The 23123-nt window shown below is 33.8% G+C and overlaps 1 protein-coding gene across 1 annotated transcript; it reads right to left on the reverse strand.

Moving 5' to 3' along the window:
* Window positions 1-1817: 1817 nt before the first annotated feature.
* On the reverse strand, window positions 1818-22653 carry LOC121392234 (scavenger receptor cysteine-rich domain superfamily protein-like). Its single transcript, XM_041523550.1, has 11 exons — window positions 22592-22653; window positions 17574-17757; window positions 12506-12704; window positions 12188-12356; window positions 11054-11132; window positions 10730-10814; window positions 9566-9706; window positions 8610-8683; window positions 8019-8097; window positions 7738-7939; window positions 1818-1947 (listed from the first exon to the last, which is right to left on the reverse strand). Exons 1-11 carry the CDS (start codon window positions 22651-22653, stop codon window positions 1818-1820), a joined length of 1404 nt encoding a protein of 467 aa, XP_041379484.1.
* Between the last annotated feature and the right edge of the window lie 470 nt (window positions 22654-23123).

A 23123-nucleotide genomic window follows, 5' to 3' on the forward strand; every position in this document is an offset into this window, starting at 1 on the left:
CAAACAGGCACTTGTCTGACTCCCTGGATGGTTGCAAAAAAACCCGAATGATAGATTTTTTAACCTCAGAAATTGCTACATATCCAGTAAAAGCACTTTTTACACAGGAAGGTAAATGACATTGTTATAAATGTTCTCGTGAAGCTGCCATCATCGAGCTTCAGGCTTATACCAAGGAAACTTAATGGCATTGCAGTATCGATGCACTAGCTGACACACCAGTCCAGGATGGCGACTTCCGACTATTTGAATAGCAGCCACTATGGAATTGTCGAAGTGTCTTGTGAGGTAGGTCTAGACATTGACACTTATTGCCTGCAGGGACAGCTGCCATAACAGACTCCAATAACCAGTAGAAAGCCAAAGACACTTTTCATCATCTTCAAGTAGAATAGAAAGATGTTAACAGCACCAACAACCTTCCTTTCTTAATCCTTATGACTGGAGAAGTCTCTTGTTTTAATAGCATGGTCACACTTTTTAGAGTCTAGTTTATTAATTGTGTGGTCAAACCAGACAAGTTCATAAGATAGTTCCAAGAATTATTGTTAACATACATGTATGGTATGATGTAGGTAGAAAGATGAGTCAATATGTACTCTGACAAGTTCATGATAAACAGTGTCACTATTAATTTTTACAAATCTGTTAATTGCATTGATACTGATGCATGGGCACTCATATGAGGTCAACCTGACAAGTTCGTGAAATAGTTTCAAGAATTAATTGTAAACGGTATCTTTATTTTGTGGTAGTTTTACTATGAACAGCTATAACTATATGTATTTTGTGGTAGTTTTACTATGTAACAGCTATAACCTATATTATTTTGTGGGTAGTTGACTATGTAACAAGCATACTATATGTATTTTGTGTTTTAGTTTTACTATGTAACAGCTATAAACTATATGTATTTTGTGGTAATTTTACTATGTAACAGCTATAACTATATGTATTTTTTGCGGTTTTGCGTAGATTTTATGTAACAAGAACGCTGTCACTATATATGTTCTAGGGTAGTTTTAAGTTCTATGTAAGGGCTGAGAGATAGTTCCAAGAATTAATTGCTAAACATGTATTTATTTGTGGTAGTTTTTATTATGGTAAACGCTATAACTATATGTATTCTATGGTAGTTTTACTACATTAGGGCTGTAACTATATGTATTCTATAGTAGTTTTACTATGTGAAGGGCTGTAACTATATGTATTCTATGGTAATTTTGCCTATGTAATATGCAAGGGGGCTGTCCACTATATCTTTAATTTTGTAGTGGTTTTACTATGTACGGGCTGTCACTATGGAGCTAACAAATTAATCGTATATGTTTTTTATACACGTTGAGAAATTCTATTAATAACACAGCAACAAGATATTACTAATTGTTTACACAAGAAGTCAAAAGATACATTTTATATAATAGCTCATTACAGTACAGCAGATGCAAATAGAAGTGCAAATAAGAGATGTCAATACAAATGTGAAGAGATGAAAATGTCTACTTTTAAAAAGACAAGATGCTAGCTAAAAGATTTTTGCAGTTTATTTTTCATCAATATCTAGAGGTGGGTCATCATCAGTATATAATGGTTGAAAATGAATGGCTACAAGATGAAGAAGAAACAATAATAAAAAATATATTATTAATTATTTAGTAAGAGAGTAACAATAATGATAACAGTCAACAATAACTATTACAGAAATTGCAGTGAAGTTACCATGGTAACAAAATAAATACTTCATTGTTCCTACATTCTATTCTCTTTAACCACTACCACATTGAGGAGGTTTTAAACTTACATTCCTTCCTAATGTTTTATGCCAGTCTTAGAAAGGTCATCTTCCTCTCTTCCTCCTCTTCATTATCATCTTTTAGCATCAGTTGTATGTGCTCATCATCAACACGAATACTCACAGGTCCATAATAACCTCTACGTTTACGTCCCCTATAAGAGAGATAACAACCAAAATATAGCTACAAACTAAATGATGTGAAAACAAATCATAAAATGTCTATTTTATTTAAGAAAATAATCAAAGGTGTTAATTCAAGATATTTTTGAAACAAAGCAAAAAATATACTTATAGTATCAAAGAAGTAGCTTGCCAAACATCTGATCTTTAGCTACTTCACTAATAAACCTGCTACACTGTGCAAAAACAACAGTTTTTCCCCCTATTATTTAGAATGGGTAGTCCTAACATTACATCTATATTGATAGCATTCAATCAAGTGATATTTTAGCCTACTATTAACTGTGTGTACTGATTTTAGTGACTACTGTTAAAATTAGAATGCACTAAGATTATTAATTTTAACAAACACAAATAGATCAGGATTAGACATGGTTTGGTAATTCAATAGAAATTAATATACACTAATCTGAAAATCTAGTACAACACATTAATAATAGATTTAGATACATTTAGAAATGCTATAATTAATAGTAGATTTAGTTATATTTTATTCTAGAGATATCGCACTATAGATTTCCTAACTACTACCATAGAAATCATAAATATGCTCTGTGTATACAATATAAATAGACTTACCACATCACTAAAAGTACTATTATCAAAATCATAGCTACTAACAATACAAGAATGACCACTCCCATTACTCCTCCAATAGCAGCAACCTTATTTGTTGAGGGACGACCCTAACAATTAAGGAAGAATAAAACAACACAAACAACATGTCTATAATTGCTCATAGAGTATGGATAATAAAACTAAATTATTAGTATGGGACTAGAAGTGTCCTCAATATAGAGGTTGTATAATACACTAAAGTATTAGTATGGGACTAGAAGTGTCCTCAATATAGAGGTTGTATAATACACTAAAGTATTAGTATGGGGACTAGAAGTGTCCTCAATATAGAGGTTGTATAATACACTAAAGTATTAGTATGGGACTAGAACAAGTGTCCTCAATATAGAGGTTGTATAATACACTAAAGTATTAGTATGGGACTAGAACAAGTGTCCTCAATATAGAGGTTGTATAATACACTAAAGTATTAGTATGGGACTAGAAGTGTCCTCAATATAGAGGTTGTATAATACACTAAAGTATTAGTATGGGACTAGAAGTGTCCTCAATATAGAGGTTGTATAATACACTAAAGTATTAGTATGGGACTAGAAGTGTCCTCAATATAGAGGTTGTATAATACACTAAAGTATTAGTATGGGACTAGAACAAGTGTCCTCAATATAGAGGTTGTATAATACACTAAAGTATTAGTATGGGACTAGAACAAGTGTCCTCAATATAGAGGTTGTATAATACACTAAAGTATTAGTATGGGACTGAAAAGTGTCCTCAATATAGAGGTTGTATAATACACTAAAGTATTAGTATGGGACTAGAACAAGTGTCCTCAATATAGAGGTGTATAATACACTAAAGTATTAGTATGGGACTAGAAACAAGTGTCCTCAATATAGAGGTTTTGTACAATACACTAAAGTATTAGTATGGGACTAGAAGTGTCCTCAATATAGAGGTTGTATAATACACTAAAGTATTAGTATGGGACTAGAAGTGTCCTCAATATAGAGGTTGTATAATACACTAAAGTATTAGTATGGGACTAGAAGTGTCCTCAATATAGAGGTTGTATAATACACTAAAGTATTAGTATGGGACTAGAAGTGTCCTCAATATAGAGGTTGTACAATACACTAAAGTATTAGTATGGGACTAGAACAAGTGTCTTCTATATAGAGGTTGCATATACACTAAAATATTAGGACTAGAAGTGTCCTCAATATAGAGGTCAGATGGGACTACTATAATATTAACGTAATATAGTATGTTTACAAGACGTTTATTACAAGTGAATATTAAATTATATAATGTATCAAACAAGACCTCAATAATGCAAAACTAATAACTTACCACTAACTGGTGCTACAGGACCAGGAGAAGCTTTAGTATTTGAAGATGATGATGAAGATGATGATTTAGTTATGAATTTAGTAATAGATGGTGGAGCAGTAGTAGATTAGTTATGAGTTTAGTAAAATATGGGATAGCAGTAGAAGATTTAGTTGTGGATTTAGTAAAAGATGGATAGCAGTAGAAGATTTAGTTGTGGATTTAGTAAAAGATGGGATAGCAGTAGAAGATTTAGTTGTGGATTTAGTAAAAGATGGGATAGCAGCAGAAGATTTAGTTGTGGATTTAGTAAAAGATGGCATAGCAGCAGAAGATTTAGTTGTGAAAGAATACATAAGAGTAGAAAAGTGTTTACCTGAGGAAGTACTATGAGGGACACAAGATGGCACTGATCCATTCCAAGTACCTATATAATCCAATAGTTAAACATTAAGTTGTTCATGTAATTTTCACCATATCCACTTACCAGTGTTGTTGCAAGTAATACGTGTTGATCCACTAAGTCATATCAGAATCACATCTAAATGATACAACAGTACCGGGTAGATTACCATTTTGATTGTTAGATGGTGGAGAATAAACAACAATACTGATCAAGTGAGATACAAGAGGAAGATTAGGACAGGTAGCTGTGAGGAAGAGAGAAAATCATTATAATAGATGAAACTTCTCCAAAGTGATAAGACACTGGTAATGTCCCTGATGCATCCTAATTTCTAACTGAAAGGAGAATGACACAAGAACACAATGGTGCCCACTTGTATGGGAAAAGCTTAATAACTAATAGTCTGGCCAAACAATTATGACATAAATATATTAATAGTCAGTATATATACTAAGCAGTAGGAAATCAGTGTATTACAAGACCTCTTAGGAAAAACTAGGTATTCTAGTAAGGTTATCTGGTTTGCCCTGTAGTACACTAAAAATGTATAACCCCATTCACACACAGAGCCATTGACAATGTAAGGTAATAACAAATTGTCTTACCTTGCTGACATGATGGCAAAACATGATTCCAAGATCCATTTACAAGACAAGTTACATTTGCAATTCCTTTCAAACGTGTATCCAGTATCACATTGCACTAATATCACTACACCAGGATATACAGCAGTACCTGATAATGTGCCGTGGGAGGGAGCATGTAGGGAAGGACAGGCCACTAGAAAAGAAGAACTCATACACACGCATTGTATGAACATATATTATATGTAAATATATAACAGGGAGAACTGTTACAAATGTCGTGTAAAGACCTACCTGCACACTTTGGTGAGTTTGGATACCATAGTCCATCATGGGTACAACGAACTGTGTTAATACCATCAAGTGGTGCATAACCATTATTACATGTATATGGACAGTAGTTCCCTCCCTATAACGTCCTATTGTGCCAGTATTATTCTGAGATATTGAGAGCGTGCTTGAGTTAGCAATGACACCATTAAAACCATAACAGATAACATTATCTAGAAAGCAAAAGAGTTACAATTTGTGCTGGTAGAAATCAAAATAAGAAGAATAGAATTATAAACTAATGAATCAATGCTGTAATGAGGTGAAGTAGTCTCATTCCCAGACCTAGTTCTAGAATGAGACTAGAAGTGAAGTAGATCAATATTATTTACAGGAATATTACAATAAATAAGTTACATAATATATTATAATTATTACAATTCTAATGTTGAATACAATCAGAGAAAGAGATGTGAATGTATGACAGGGATAATCTCACTGAAAATAGTCTATTGAATACCATAGTCCATCATGGTATCCATGGTATCCATGGTATCTGACTATTGGTATAATTTATTATTATTATTTGTTTGAAAAATACAATCATTGTATGCTAACAAAAAATCTAAGATGGCTATTCTAAATATTTAAAATATACACAGAACATGTACCCATTCGTTGCTATGGTGTACTGTAATATGTTCACTATTCTTTAATAGTGACTTACTAGAACATGCTACTCCAGCATCTTCACTATGATGACAGTTATGTTTTTTTATACCAGCATAGGAACATTCTAGTAATGTGTCCTCTACGCCACTACAAATAACATCATCAAACCAGATTGTACCAGATCCTATAAAGAAAATGAGTTTATTATATCAGATCCATCTGTCTATCTATCAAACCATTCATCTGACTGCCTATCCATCCATCAATCTACATGTTTGTCCATCCATCCATCCATCCATCCACATTCTCTAACCCTGTCCATAAGGTGTAGCACTTTTATAAGCAGCAGTAGCCGACTTAAACCCAAGCATTTTACATATTACATCAGCATCTTTTATATTCCAGAAATCATCACATATTGTCCCCAGCCCTTTTCCATTATAATTGACTTCAACACGGCCAGCTGATGAAGTACCACCTTTCAGAGTAACATTAAGATAGCTCGCTGATAGAGAAAGAGAGAGAATCCAGTTATAAAAAGACCTCTTTTATTTCATAAATTGTTTCATAAATTATTTCACACAAATCAATTTGAATAATTCAGTCATTAAGGGTTAAAATACAGAGCAAATCTTACCAATACACATAACACCAGCATCTTCAGTATGTGCACAGTTATTAATACTAAAACCATCGTGCTGGCATTGATTGAGAAAATACTCAGTTCCTTGACAGTTGACCTCGTCCAACCAAATATGTCCCTTTCCTGGCCCAAAAGCAGCTTCAGTCAATGCACCACCATCTTGAGCACCTGGTTGGGAAAAGCAGTTGAAGAGAGGTGTGGTTTGTAATGGATAGTGACTTAATTAATAGGGTATCTAAAGATTATTATCTTAATAATTATAATAGGTATTATAATAATATAATAATCTTTTGTTATGAGTCTTGCTTCCCTGCTAGCTCCTATAATTGAATAGAAACTCCACCCACTACTATAACAACTATACAGAGGCAAATCTTACCTGGAAATCCCAATTCTCGACAGACTACATTTGCTTCATTCATTGTCCAATGATCATCACATACAGTGCCCCATTCGTTGTTATAAAAAATCTCTACACGACCTGAGTGTCCAGTACCATCAACTAATCTGATAGGATATTTATTGACTGGAATGTCTACGAAATAGACATATAGATAAATGAAATGGATACATAACATAAGAAATGGATACATAATGTAAGAAATGGATGAATAAAACAAATAGTATTATAAAAAGAAGATAATTCAAAATTAGGAATTATATTTTTTCAAAAGTTCTAAAATTGTTTTAAGCCACAATACTCAAGACATCATTGACACGCAACAACACTAGAATAAGAGGCATGACAACCAATCAATCAACCAATCAAAAGCTTTCATCTTCACATCACTTAGTTTTTGCTAAAACTGATGCCTCAATAATGCTACTTATCATGACAACAAATCTCATATAAAGGTCACAACAATTACAAATTTAAATTATGACATGTACATGTACATATACATGTGCAACAGACTAATAGTAAAAAATGATTAGTACACAGCCTGTACAGATTTATAGTCACATGACCAAACACATGACCAAATACATGACCAAACACATGACCAAATACATGATGGAGGAGGCATTATAACATACTTGTACATATGACACTGGCGTCCTCAATTTGAGTGCAGTCATTTTACCCCAAGGATCGTGAGTACAATCAAAAATACTTTTTTCAGTTCCCGTACATTGTACCTCGTCCAACCAGATCTGTTAAATGGACAAGCAGTGAAGAATGGACAGCATGATATATATGAAATGGACAGGTGGAAGAGAATGGACAAATAAAGAACAAAATATTTTGGGTAAAAATATCTCTCACAAAACTTACACGTGTTGAAGCATTTCCAGCAAAAGTATTCCAACCAGGAGCATCAAGGGCTCGGACATATCCAGCATATGGCAGACAACCATAGCATCTTGAAGATCCCAATGATCATCACAAATAGAACCCCAAGTACTATTATAGTACACCTCGACACGACCTTCAGACGGACTGTTGCCATTGACAAGACGAATCTTCTGATAATCACCTGGTAAGACAAGAATGAGTGGTTAGAAGGATAGATGGACAATTGAGATGATAGGTACATTTTATTTTGTCCAACTTACCATAGCATCTTACACCTGCATCTTCTGAATGGAGACAATTGTGTTGTCCAAATCCAATAAAGCTACACTGTGTTATATTCTGTTCAGTGCCAACACAGTCCACATCATCAAGTAATATAGGACCTTGAGAATAACAGGATTGATATCACAAAACATCTGTTTTAATTGAACCTATGCTATATTTATTATATTTTTTAAATGTCACTATAGATCAATTCATTACATATTGTCAAGTACATAAATGTTTTTACTAAAACAAATATAATATATGATTCAGAATAAAATAGAACACAGACATTACTATTATCAACATAGAATAGCAGATGAGATATACAGTAAATATGGACTAATCATACAACACTACTCCTGTACTATAGCAGATGAGATATACAGTAAATATGGACTAATCATATAACACTACTCCTGTACTACATTTGTCTATTAAATTTTACTAGCTATCAAACTAATAGTTTAGAGGAATTTTTACCTGTTCCACTCCCAAAATAGGCATTTGAAACAGCTTCAAGAGCATTATCAAATCCCAGCTGCCGACAGACGACATTAGCATCTTGTAAACTCAGTAATCATCACAATAGTACCCCAGGTGTTGTTATAAAATATCTCAACCCGACCTTCACTAGGATTACTGCCATTAACAGACGAAGCTTAACACAGCGAGGTGATTAGCTTGATCTGAAAAAGAAAAAAACATCCATTAATTCAACCATTCATTCATTATCCTCTTCAACTCACTAGTACAGATTACACCAGCATCTTCATAATGTGTGCAATCATGATGACCTAGTCCAGCATTAGAACATTCTGATAGAGCACTCTCAGTACCTACACAAGCCACATCATCCAACCAAATAGGACCTAAGGCATGAACGTATATATGCATTCAGTATATTATTAAACTCTTGTATACTTGCAATAGCTTAGCTCAGTAAACTTGACTAAATTCTAGTATAACTCTGTATACTTCCTAGTATATTAGGTTATAATAGTTAACCTGCTGAGTTAATAGCAAAGTGAGCATATCTTGTAGCAGCCACAGCATCAGCAAATCCCAATTGATGACAAACGACACGAGCATCCAAAATATAGCCCAATAATCATCACAGACTGAGCCCCATGTATGATCATAATAGACTTGAACGTACCCTCAAAGTCCGAACCATTAACCAGTCTGATTGGTAGAACAGTACCTATAAACAATACCACGACTATGCAGTAATTGATTGTAGATAGTAATATATATATATATATATATACTTTTATTGACATTAGGTTGATCTCTCAAAAAGAGGATACCCCTTTAATCAGGACAGCAAAGTTAACCCCACATGTAATGCATCCACAACACTGTATGTACCCAAAGTCCCATAATTAACCCTTTACAATCTATCGTACCTTGACATAACAACACCAGCATCTTCGTAATGGTGACATTATGATCACCCCAGCCATTAAAAGAACACTCCCCCAAACTAGTCTCCGAACAGTACAACCTACATCATCCATCCATATTGGTGTAGAGGAGTTACCGGCACCAAATTCAGCATTTGTTGATGCTCTAGTAGCTCCTCTAAAGCCTAATTGTTTACATACGACAGTAGCATCATTAATGCCCCAATAATCATCACAGATGGTGCCCCATACTCCATTATATTCAATTTCCACTCTTCCTTCTCGTCATTGGAACCTCCCCTGAGACGTACTGGATATTCTGACTGAACATAGTCTGAGGAGAGACAAGTAAATAATAGTAATTGATAATAAAGGTTATTAGATCTGAGTCCAATTATTCTATATTCAATTCCAATCCATTCCTATACTATCACTCATTTAAAGATTCATATAATCTTAGTAATTTCAATCTGTTTTATTTCCATACTGATACATCCATTCCTATTCCAATTCATTCCAATTCACTTACTTGTACAAGATACACCAGCATCTTCATAATGGTGGCAGTTATGAGTTCCCCATGATAAATGTGACAATCTCCTAGTTCATTTTCTGTTCCCACACATCGAACGTCATCTAACCATATGGGACCTTTCCCTTTACCAAAAGTAGCATATGAAAGGCTCTAACAGCACTTTTGAAACCTAACATACGACAGACAACCTGAGAGAGAGAGAGAGAGAGAGAGTGTATCACATCATATTAATCTCTAATATTTACCCTTAGCATCATTATAGCCCCAGTAATCATCACAAACAGTGCCCCATGTTTGATTGTAAAGTATCTCAACGCGACCTTCATTTATAGAATTGCTACTATTGATAAGAATCCTCACAGGATGCTGGAAAGTACTAGTTGGAGCTAAAAAAACAAAGCCATTTGACTAATAAGATAAAACAGAAACTTAACAAAGACAATATTTTGTCACTCATCTCAATTTGAAGTATGCATCTTTTCTTACCTGCACATGAGACACCGGCATCTTCAGCATGCAAGCAGTTGTGGGAATAGTAACCATTATGTTACAGTCTGTAATATAGGCCTCTAAACCATTACAATGTACAGTATCTAATATAATGGGTCCACTGCCTTGGCCATAATGAGCTAACCCTGTAGCGATAGCCCCTACAATGGATGAATAAATGGATCAATAAAAAAAAAAAAAATGATAAATTAATGGATTGGATGAGAGGATCAGTGAGAAGGATGTAGAACAAGTCGCTTGGAAACTGAAGTTTTACCTGTGGCCGGTAGTCCCAGCTGTCGACAAACTACTTCAGCGTCAATGCTACTCCAATCGTCATCACAGATAGTGCCCCATTCGTTCTAATAAAGCACGAAATAATTAAGGTGACACAAATTTTAATTGTTAAAGAACAATCCATATCATCAAAACATTAACAAAATCCAATACATTAACATCACAATGGTATCAAGTAATAATATACGCATACAGTATTAATAACAGTGTATTAAAGACACAACCTCCATTAATACTACTATATTTAGTCTATTAAATAATGTAAACCTACATTTAATATGATAATGATCATATTGTGTCTCACTTGTAAAAATATTTCTACTCTTCCTTCATGTGAAGTGCTACCCCGACAAGTCGGATAGGAGGAGGACCACCAGAAAGACCTACCAAAGAGAAAGGAGAAAGAGAGGATGAGGAGAGAGAGAGAGAGAGAGAGAGAGAGAGAGAGAGAATGAAGACTATACTAATGCTGTGTTTTCACTCACTTAAGCATTTAGCACCAGCAATACGTGTTGAAGGACAATATTTAGCAAAAGTATTGATAAGTAAAAAAAACCAGGACAGTCTGATAATTGTGACTCTGAACCATCGCCAAAATATGTAAGTAGCAACAATAGATAAAGCTGGAGGAGTCCCATAATAATTTTCTACGAGGAGCATCAACAGCACCTGGAATATTAAAAGATGTCATTTATCTATTAATAATGGATGAATGAATGGATATACTAATGGATGAATGAAAGGAAAGATGGATGAATGGAAGGAAAGATGGATGAATGGAAGGAAAGATGGATGAATGGATAGACTGATGGATGAATGAAAGGAAAGATGGATGAATGGAAGGAAAGATGGATGAATGGAAGGAAAGATGGATGAATGGATAGACTGATGGATGAATGAAAGGAAAGATGGATGAATGGAAGGAAAGATGGATGAATGGAAGGAAAGATGGATGAATGGATAGACTGATGGATGAATGAAAGGAAAGATGGATGAATGGAAGGAAGATGGATGAATGGATAGATTGATGGATGAATGAAAGATGGATGGACAGAAAGATTGATAATGAATGGATGGGTGGATACTTGAATCAATGGACAGACAAAAAGACAAATGGATACATAGACAGATGAATACATATCTACAACATAATTATAGGGAACTTACCATCATATACCTAACATTCTACAGACAACATTAGCATCATGTATGTCCCAAGAATAGTCACAGACAAGACCCATGTATTATTATTCATTAGTACCTCTAATAAACCTTCATTATAAGGTAAACTGCCGTTGTTATGGAGACGAACGGGATATTGATAAGACGATGCTAATGATAAATGGACAGATAAACCAATTAATGGATACATAGATGAACTAATAACGCAAAATCAAAAATGCCACACCCATTCAAGTCATGATCTTATCAAGTGTACCAGTTGTTAAATATAACGGTTACTATGGCAATACCTTGACATATAACACCAGCATCTTCAAAATGTGAGCAGTCATGGTTTCCCCAGCCATTGAAAGGACAGTCAGAGAGAAAATTGTTCATGTCCAGTACAGTTAACTTCATCCATCCATATCTGTACACCAAATGACCTAAAAATGGATCAACAGAAAACAAAATGGATATATATAAAAGAAAATTGATGCCTTCATTATCAGAATTTAGACTACAAAATATATTAACTGTCTATGTAATACACACACATGAACATGTCAATAAAGACATTGTGACTATTATTTACCTAAGCCCAAATTGACCTCCTTGAGTACCAAAACCTTGTGATCCCTTGAACCCAGCTGTTCACAGACGACAGTAGCATCACGATCATTCCAGTGATCATCACATACTGTACCCCATTGGCCATTGTGTTGGATTTCCACACGACCTTCCATTGATGTGGATCCCACCCACAAGACGTATAGAATCACCTTGATGAGAAGCTATAGCGAGAACAAAGAGAGTTAATAATGTCAATTACATAATCACTATTAAAATTAATATAATAGTAATTAGATATACATAATATATAAAGAACGTATATTATAATATACAAATAAACAAGTAAACAATAAGAATATACAAGATAACGACATAAAAACAAGTAAACATGTGTTGATTATACAAGTAAACGTAATAATACAAATAAACAATAATTACATTATTACATATACACAAGTAAACAATAAAGTTTACATTAATGATTTAAGTGATTACATAAATTAACTTACATTGACAAACACACACCAGCATCTTCATAATGTCCCAATTATTAACACCTCCATCCTGGAAATGAGCACAGTGCAATGTTAGACTCATTACCATAGCATCCCACATTATCCATCCAAATAGGACCTGTCCCCTGACCATAGGCAGAATATCTGTCAACACGAATAGCAGCTTCATAACCTAGCATTCTGAGAGTGAGAGAGAGAGCAAAAATCAACAAGGTAGTATATTACGATGTAGCCATATCGATAAACATAATAATTCATTCAGGTAAGCAGGATTTCGATCACATGTACATTATACATGTTTTAAAAATAAAAACGGTCTATATTAATACCAGATATATAATTTAAGTATATCACATTCCTTCTTACCTACAAATCACATCACCATCATTGATGTCCCAAAATCATCACAGATAGTACCCCATATGCCCATAACTGGACCTCCACACGTCCTTGAACAACAGTGTTATTATCAGTAGTGTTAACAATTGTATTGTTGAAGATCAGACGAACATCAGTAATGTTATTAACATTAATGCCAGGGTCTGCAAGGAGGGAGAGAGAGAGAGAGAGAGAGAGAGAGAGAGATTACTTGAAAGACATTATTTAAATGTACTGACATTCACAAATGACACCAGCATCTTCATAATGTGAGCAATCATTTAGACCCCAATCACGATGATGACATTGAGAGAGAGCTACTTCATCACCAACCACAATACCTCATCCAAAAGAATAGGAAGAGTAGATGGAGCTTTGTAAGCTGAACGAGTTAAGCAAGAGCAGCGCCAGTAAAGCCTAAATAGATGGATGAATAGATAGATAGTTAAATAGTTAACAGCAATGATAACTATTTAAGTACTAACCTAATTGTCTGCATACTATATCAGCATCTTCAATTCCCCAGCCATCATCACAGACAGTGCCCCATGTAGCATTTGTTTGATTACTTGTTCCATTTCTAATCTCAACTCGTCCGTAATAGAGAGAAGAATTGTGATTTGAGTTATCAATAACAAGACGAACAGGATATACCGGTGGAAAAAACTCAACTATCAAGAAAAAAATTAATAATAGTCTACAAATGATAAGAATCTATTAGTATAATTATTATTTCAACAACTATTATCTCATTAATTACTAAATTTACCAATTTTAAAACATTAGAATTTAATTGTATTAATTGTAGCCAATTTTTCTAAGTGGATTTATTAACTTAATTTTATTCATGAAATAAAAAAAATAATTTCACCTTAAAATTTAGCAATATTTATTTAATACTCACTATATTTACTAAAATGAACATGCTAGCAATTATTAAGGTATTCCTACATAACAATAAAAATACGTTTCCAAACATCTAACAACATATTAGGGTTAAACACATTGATATTTTTTATATATAAAGGACATTGCAATGAGCACACTGGATCTATAATACCATACCAACACAATGGAAGAAATATACAAACAATTGATAATGTAATAAATTTCTCACAACAAATTAGTACACTCATTACAGAGACAAAATCTAACATGACCACATTGAAATGGGATAAGTATGACCAGACCTATAGCCCTCCCTGTCCAGATTTTCTATACGATTGTGTTGTGTTTAATCCTATCTTACCAGGTGCACAAGTTACGCCAGCATCTTCATAATGGGCACAATTGTGGATACCCCAGCCATTATATTTACACTGTCCTATACTGGTCTCGTGCCCAGTACATACGACGTTATCCATCCATATCGGACCAGTACCAGCTCCAAAGTATGCAAACCTGTAAATGGACAGATAAATAAAAAATGGATATATACGTTCAAATAATATCAATAACATGAGACTTACTGGTGATAGTCATGTGCTGTGGGATAACCAAGCTGTTTACAGACGACCAAAGCATCACAGGATAGCTCCAATAATCATCACATATTGTTCCCCCATGGTCACTATGATATACCTCAACACGACCTCGGTATCACGACCTGTATTACTCACAAGACGTAGAGCCAGACCTCAAAAAAGGAACTTCATATTTATTTAATAACTAATAATAACTTACTGTCAGAGCAGACCACACCTATATCATTAGCATGAGTACAACTGTGGTTGAATTCCAGACTGAATGAGTACAATTGATAATAGACGGTTCTGAGCCAGTACATACAACATGACTCAACCAAATGGGACCTAAAAATTGAACACACAAAATAGAGGAAGTATTAAATGGACAATTAGACAAGTATATAAATAAAATAGTCAATACTTTAAGCACAATATTGTATTGTATTACATACCAACTTCTATTACCATTATGAAAAAATACACACACACATATAATATTAATATACTGTTACATAACAAAATATTGTACCTTTCTAATGTGTATTATAACAAAACTTTCCTAAATTAGTAAAGTACATAACACAAGTATATACCAACTGTTACTTTCAGACACAACTTTCTATTAATACAACTCACTATATGTCAGTCATTAGATGGTACAGATATACAAACAGTTTTTTAATGTAATCAAGTACATTTCATATGTACATGTATTTCTTACCAGTCCCAGGATGGGTGAGTCCTGCAGTATAAAACTGTTCACTTGATGCATAACCCAGGTTTTTACATACCACGACAGAGTTATGAAATGACCAAGATTTGTTACAGACAGTACCCCATTGATTGTTATGAAATACCTCAAGACGACCAGAGTACTGAGCACCAGGAGAACTAACATTGTTACTAACAAGACGTATTTCTAAAGCTAGTTAAAGAAAATATCTTAATAATATTCATGAGATGATCATATAACAAAAGTGTTTATTTAATTATGTATGAATGCAAAATTAATTAGCTTTATAATTGTAGAGTGCGATCTGAACAGTACATCAAGATTTCATCTTAGTTTGGGGTGTGTGTGGTGTGTTGTTAAGTTGTATTTAGGAACACAATAATTGGTCCTAATGGAACAGTAATTATAAACATTGAAATAATATTACCATGTGTCTAGAGCAGTGTGAAAGTGAATGAGATCAAACACTAAGTTGGTAAGGAGGTATGCAACAATTATGTTATGATTGTAAAGCTTATTATTATCACAGCTGCAAATATGAGACAAATCCTAAATATGTATTTCTAATTTAAAAAATGATTACGCTAAATTATGTTATCAGTAAAGATCATTGGAATCTACTTCATCTTCAATAGACTTAACATTGTTGTTGTTATTGTTACTTAATTATCATTTATCATCAGTTAGATATTAAATAAATTAGGTACTTATTATAGAATCTTACTAGGTGTAAGTGTGGGAGGAGTAATAGCTAAAAAAGAAGAGAAAAACAAAAATAATTCATCTATTTTAATTTAAACCATCCATCATCTCAATCTATCTATTCATCCATCAATATCATCTATTCATACATCAATACTATCTATCCATCCATCAATATCATCTATCCATCCATCAATACCATCTATTCATCCATCAATATCATCTATCCATCCATTCAATCATCCATTCATCCATCATCATCAATATCATCTATCCATCCATCAATACCATCTATCCATCCATTAATACCATCTATCCATCCATCAATCTACTATAAATCTGTTCTAATCTTACTAGTAAGGTTGGCAAAACCCTATTTGACTAATATCACTACAAACAGTCACCAACATAATAACAAAAATGGTCACAATAACAAGAGGCTAAACCACTTGATGTCAGACCACGACAAGTAGAGGATAGAGTGTTGTCACAACATCCAGAATAGTTTGCCAGAACACAAGAACCCCCTACAGAGAAAGAGAGAGAAAGAGTGAGTGTGTGTGTGTCAAAAGTAACTAGTCTATATACAGTAAGTTTAAAATCAAACATATTTAGAATAATCAGTCAAGAGGTATTACAAAAAACTTTGCTTACTATAGCATAACGACTGATATTATAATAAAGTTAACATGCACACACACACACACACACACACACACACACACACACACACACACACACACACACACACACACGTATATTATTAATATACATATTTATACTGTTGTATATTTAATACTTCTAATTCTTAAACAAACAAACAAAACAAAAACTAATACATTTAATATACCAAGTGTTTACAAGTATAATAAATGACGCCACAAAACAAACAAAATAAGTCCATTTAGCATACCAAGTGTTTACAGGCGTAATAAATGATGCGATTACAGCTGTCTCTACTCATCCTATAAAATAATACTACTAATACTCCCATTATCTACTACCTCACTATCTAATACTCACTATGATCTAACATCTACTACTCCAATTTGCACCACAATATTTATAAATTACACACACTATATATACACCCATCATGAGGGCTGGCTTCCTGGTTACTACAAAGTACAATAGAATTAAAAAGAAAAACTTTATCCATCAACACAGTGAGTTAATGATATATTTTTTGAACACTCTTAGACTTACCAGTGGTAGTAACATTTGGTTTAAAACACCCAGTACTATTAATATCAGCGCAACAATCACCATATGTGTAGCAAAGTTGATCGCACAAACATGACGAATCTCCTGCTCCATGACAGGATGAAATAGGTCCCGTACAACAACCAGTAAAATTGGCCGCAACACAAGAGCTTTCTTTATAGAAACAGCCAATGTCATCGATATCTGAGCAACAATCACCAAAGGTATGACATGCTTTGTCACAGAAACATGAAGTAGTACCACCATTACCAAAAACCTGTAAGACAAACAAAAGGGTCAAGGATTACAGTTAACACTACCCAACAGTTTAATACAGTAGTCACTTCATTCAATAACAGTGTGTGTGTGTGTGTACATATATATATATATATATATATATATATATATATGTTAGACAGATAAATACGTTTATCTGATTGGAAACAAATATCTATAATAGAGCCAGCAAGAGCCAGCAACAGAGTCCACTAATTCAATATTAAGTTCAAAGATTGACACATAAAGTCATCACAAGATTATGTCATTAACTGATTAAGTATATAAAGTATAGATCTCTTAAAATAATAACTGCATAATACATTATTGTTGTATGCAAAACAACCCTCCAAGATACACAGGTTCAGGGCTATGAATTAATTTCCTGCCTCTTCTAAAAATTATACTCTAATATTATTATTATTTCTCACATAACATGATGAAACTGATGAATTGCAACAGCTAGTGAAAATTTGCAGCAACACATGAGGCTGTGGAGCCTTGTCCTACAGTAATATGACGTTTGTTAGTCGACATTTGTTTAGTATATTATACCTTGTACGTTCACTGGAAGTTCAGCAAACAAAAAAAATCCTGATAGAAGGATTGAGAAGACAGACAGAGCTGACAATACTCTCATTACTCCCATTATAGATTTCATAGTAGCCTCGTTAGTCACATGGGCGTATCATACCTTTGTAGTGTGTCATGTCATGTGATTAAATTCCTTGGCATGCGAATAATTAGAACTTCCATAATAATAATAACAGTAATACGGTAGATCCCTTGCAATGGAGCAAAGAGGAGGGTCTAACTCACTCGATAGACTAGACACTCAACTGATTAACTCAGTCAGCAAGTTGATGCTAAGGCACTGAATCACACAACAGTTTACATATATATATAACATACCTTATTTATAGAAAATTTTTGACTATCTGCTAATTCAGATCCAACATAGGCTAGCTCAACAGATTCAATATATATATATATATATATATATCTTAGTCCTACAATATAATGTGTCATATGATAATTTTTAAGCAGACCTGTATTTGCTTGGTGTTATTACTATAATAAGCAGCTGTTCTGTGTAATATAGTTGGGTGTTGATAACTGGTAACTTGTATTAAGACTTTATTTCTACTATGACCAAGGTTATGAATGAAATATTAAGACATGAATTCATAAAAATTATGATTAAAACAATGTGGTTAACAAGGATATGTAATAAGAAAATAAAAGTACAAAACAAGGAAGTTCTTCATTAGAAACATACAAAAATAGAAAGAGAAGTCACTATCACATGAGACTAATACAGGCACCTGTGCATGATAGTAGATGTAAAATCTCAAAAGGAAATATAATCTATTATATTAAATATCAGTAGTATTTAAATTAAATTATTTAGCAATGTTTCTTACTATAGTAAAGAATGACTAGTAGTGCTAGTGTAAGTAATGGAGTCCATATTTTAATAATGGATTTACTTTACATGTATTAAATGTATTAGTTTAATATTTAAATATGACATTTTGTTACCTAGCCTGTCACTCCAGACACTACCTTAAAAATAAATTTGCACTGTTATACATCAATGATCCATTTACAACAAGCTCTGTATATTATACTAAGGTTCTGTATCCAAATGTCTTATAATCTGCAAACTTATAGTACAGGGAATTATTAATTAGTATAATTATAATTTAAGCCTTATTGATGACACCTGTACTAGTAATATAAAGAGGAGGAACGTAAGCCACGTGTGAGTTTTTAATTAACTAATTGAATGCTACAAATGGCATAGTCTCACTTACAACTGATTTAGAATTGACAATAAAAAATATAAATTTAGTTGTTGTTTTTCATGCGATCTATTTATTCTTTGTTGTTTAGCAAAACATGCTTTTTATATTTGAAAAGTGAAACTGATTAGTTTCACAGTTTTGATTAAATTTATGCCAGATAAGCAGTGTGCTGTTTTTTCAATGAGCTTAACCTCTGGTGACCCTACATCACTTCACTTAATAGATATCACAGGTTGTAATGTTACATTCTTGATTTTGTGTTAACATTCAGTAGGTAATTAACAAGTCCATTCAGACATGCATTCCCAGCAAATCTAATTAACACAAACCATAATCGACACCTCTTACCCTGTGGACTAGTGGGGAGGAGGAACAGCAGGTGCTGAACAACATCAAATGAAGCTGTCAGTATGCTCAACACCTGTTATAACTGGAGAGAAGCTGTCTTAGGTTTATGTTACGATATCATCTCTAGCAGAAAAGTAAGTTCTTATCTATGTTTAATAATAAATATTTTGTATAAGGATCTACATTTAAGTACATGGTTGCATATAAATTTGCGTAAGACAATAAACTGCAGTACGCTGACCACGGTCAGTTATTCTACGTCCTCGCATGAATAAAAGAAACAGCAATTGCATGCCTTCTTTGAGTTTTAAGTTAATTAATAATAACAAAAGTATTATTATAATTTTATTAATATTGCAAATAATTTGACTGTCGTCCACTCTAGTACTAATGGCTTATTTTTTCTGCTATGTAGTGTTGACAATGCAATCATTACAGTAGCACAAGCTAGCAGCTGTAATATACTGCAGCCTACATGGCTCTCACCTGCTCCACCAAGGTCTCCAGTACTACAACTTAACACAAATCCACATAGCAACGACATCATGCAAGGATGCTATATTTATCCAAATTCTCAGCCTATTCAAGGCAACGGCATGAATTCACCTCCAATACCTGGGATTACTTGTTTTGTATCACAGGTTCCTCCACAATTCTATACTTATGGAATGGGTATGAGACCAGTGCAAAGCACACAACCAGTTCAGTATTGTTCGTGCTACAACTGCTCTCAACTTATGCACCCTTTAACCTATCCCAACAGACCAGCTGTGTTCCATTAGTTCATTCTGCCACAAATTTTGCACAAATACACATGTCAACAAATTCTATAAATATGCCGTCTTCTCTTGTACAACAGCAGCTATCACCTCAACCTCAAACTCTGAACACCACAACAAGCCCTTACTCACTTTACAGCCTAAACAACTATCATTTCAACCTCAGACACTTTATTATCCTCAATCTTCTACTCCAGACATGAGAACAAACCCTTCTCTCAATCTACAACCACAACCTCAAACTATAATCATGAGAACTGGTCCACCACCTCAAACAAAAACAACAATTGCAAAAACCTTATTTACACTTCAATCTCAACCTCAAACAATAATGACAGCAAATATTTTTGTGCCTCCATCTAATGTTGAAGCAACTGTAAGGATTGAACCAAACTCTTTGCTCTCAATACCAAGTTTACAGGAATCATTAGGTCAGCCCACCATTACCCTACAATAATATCATGCAATATCAATACCAGGTTTATAAAAATTATTAGGTCAGCTCCTATTAATTACACTGCCAAAAAATGCATTTAACTTTCCATGGAGTCATTATCTTTGGAAAGTAGTATGAATATTTCAAGATATGGCCCAACTCATTAATTATTAAATCTATGTAAAGTAAATAAAATCTGATAAGCTACAATATGCAAAGTAAAAATGACCTATTAAATAACTGTTTTATTATATCATAGTAATGATTGTACATTTGTAAATTATGGCTTTAGTAACCTGCACCTTAAGGCTTTTATATTACAGCTGGATTATGTTTTGAGGCAACAGCTTCTGTATTTTCATGTCACTGAAATACATCATTAGGTTGACCACAATACTTTATAAATACTAGATTCAGCTTGCCCCAGCCCAAGCGATTTTAAAAGCACCTAATTGCGTTAACAGTTTACATTAGAAATTGTTAATCTAATACATTTCTTTAGCCATAATTATTTGTAGCCATGTCCATTGTTGTGACAGATAGTTATTTGTTGTTTAATCATAGAACGTGGTCTTTCAGATGTCTGTTCCAATGTAAACCATCTGGAAGACTGTGAAAATCCAGCCACTCCTCTTACTCCTGGCAATCTTTGTATTGTGGAAACACCTGAAGAAGATATTCAAATTGTAGGTGATGATGATGAACTCACTTCACCACAAACGACAGACATCAACAACAGACTACCATTTATGGATTTTTGTACAAGTGAAAATAACGCTAGTGGCCCTCCTTATGACAAATCTACAACTATTGTTAAGAGTACAGCAGATAAATAAGACCACCATTGCTAGCACCGTCTAAAATATCATCTGTCAGTGTCGGCTACGTCCTCCTCCCATCTGTGACCACAGTTGTGTCCAGTTCTATGATGGAATCTATAATCATGACGTCAACATTACACGATGTTTCCAGCTGGCTGAGAGTGAAGAGGTTAGTTCAGTCACTGCAACATCTGTTGCTGCCACAACTGATCCTAAAAACATTTGTAGTTGCATACTTTCAAAAGAACCACCAAGCACAACTACAGTGTTATGCTCAAGTGATGTTTGCGACAAAATGGATACGTTAAATTCACTTGTTTCTTCAGAAACTGCGCCTTCTGATGAGTTTGTGCTCAATTCTTTAATCTTGCCTATTGACAGCTTCTTAAAGTCATTAGAAAATAGCAATGACTTAGATATTAACTCAGCAGAAAATGTCATCAAATGACACTCCATCTCTGAATACAGATGAGTACTCTATTGATTCAATACTGCCTGTATTAATGAGTGTTCTACGCTCATTGGATACCAGCTTAGTACAGCCATCAACTGTGAGCAATCATCTGTTGATGAGATACCACTTATACCACCTGTTTCTGGCAGGTTGCTCTAATTATTTTGTCACCTCTCATGATTTCAATACCTCTTGATAGAGTCACAATCCCGAAGTTTCGACCTAATTCTCAGCCTGAATCTCAGACACATGTCTCACCTCACTCTACTTCTCTTGTCATTTCTATTCCAAGTTACTTTGGCAACAGGCAAGCAATGTCACTAAAAGGAATGACTCCATTACCAAAAAAAAAAAAAACTGAAGATACCTCCTGATACCTCAGTAACAACAGCTCCAAATGATGATACAAAGATCAAGATGGCTAGTGATACCACTGATGGCAGTAAAAATAAATATCCAGCAAAAGGGAAAATCATCTTCGAGCTAAAGTCAAAAAGAAGCTTAGAAAAGTACGGATGTCTACAGTTCTAGCTTTAGTCATTAAGTCTATAATTACAGCATTATAATAGACCAGTATTAATTAATAATAAAACAATCTAATGTCCATCATTTTCCTGTAGATACTGGCCCAGTCTCCATTACTCCTCATCACAAGATAGAAAAGTTATAAGGAGTTTCTTTTCACATACAGGTAAATCATACTCATTGAGTTTGTGAGTGT

Source organism: Gigantopelta aegis, unplaced genomic scaffold (assembly GCF_016097555.1).
Source record: "Gigantopelta aegis isolate Gae_Host unplaced genomic scaffold, Gae_host_genome ctg3558_pilon_pilon, whole genome shotgun sequence".
Lineage (NCBI taxonomy): Eukaryota > Metazoa > Mollusca > Gastropoda > Neomphalida > Peltospiridae > Gigantopelta > Gigantopelta aegis.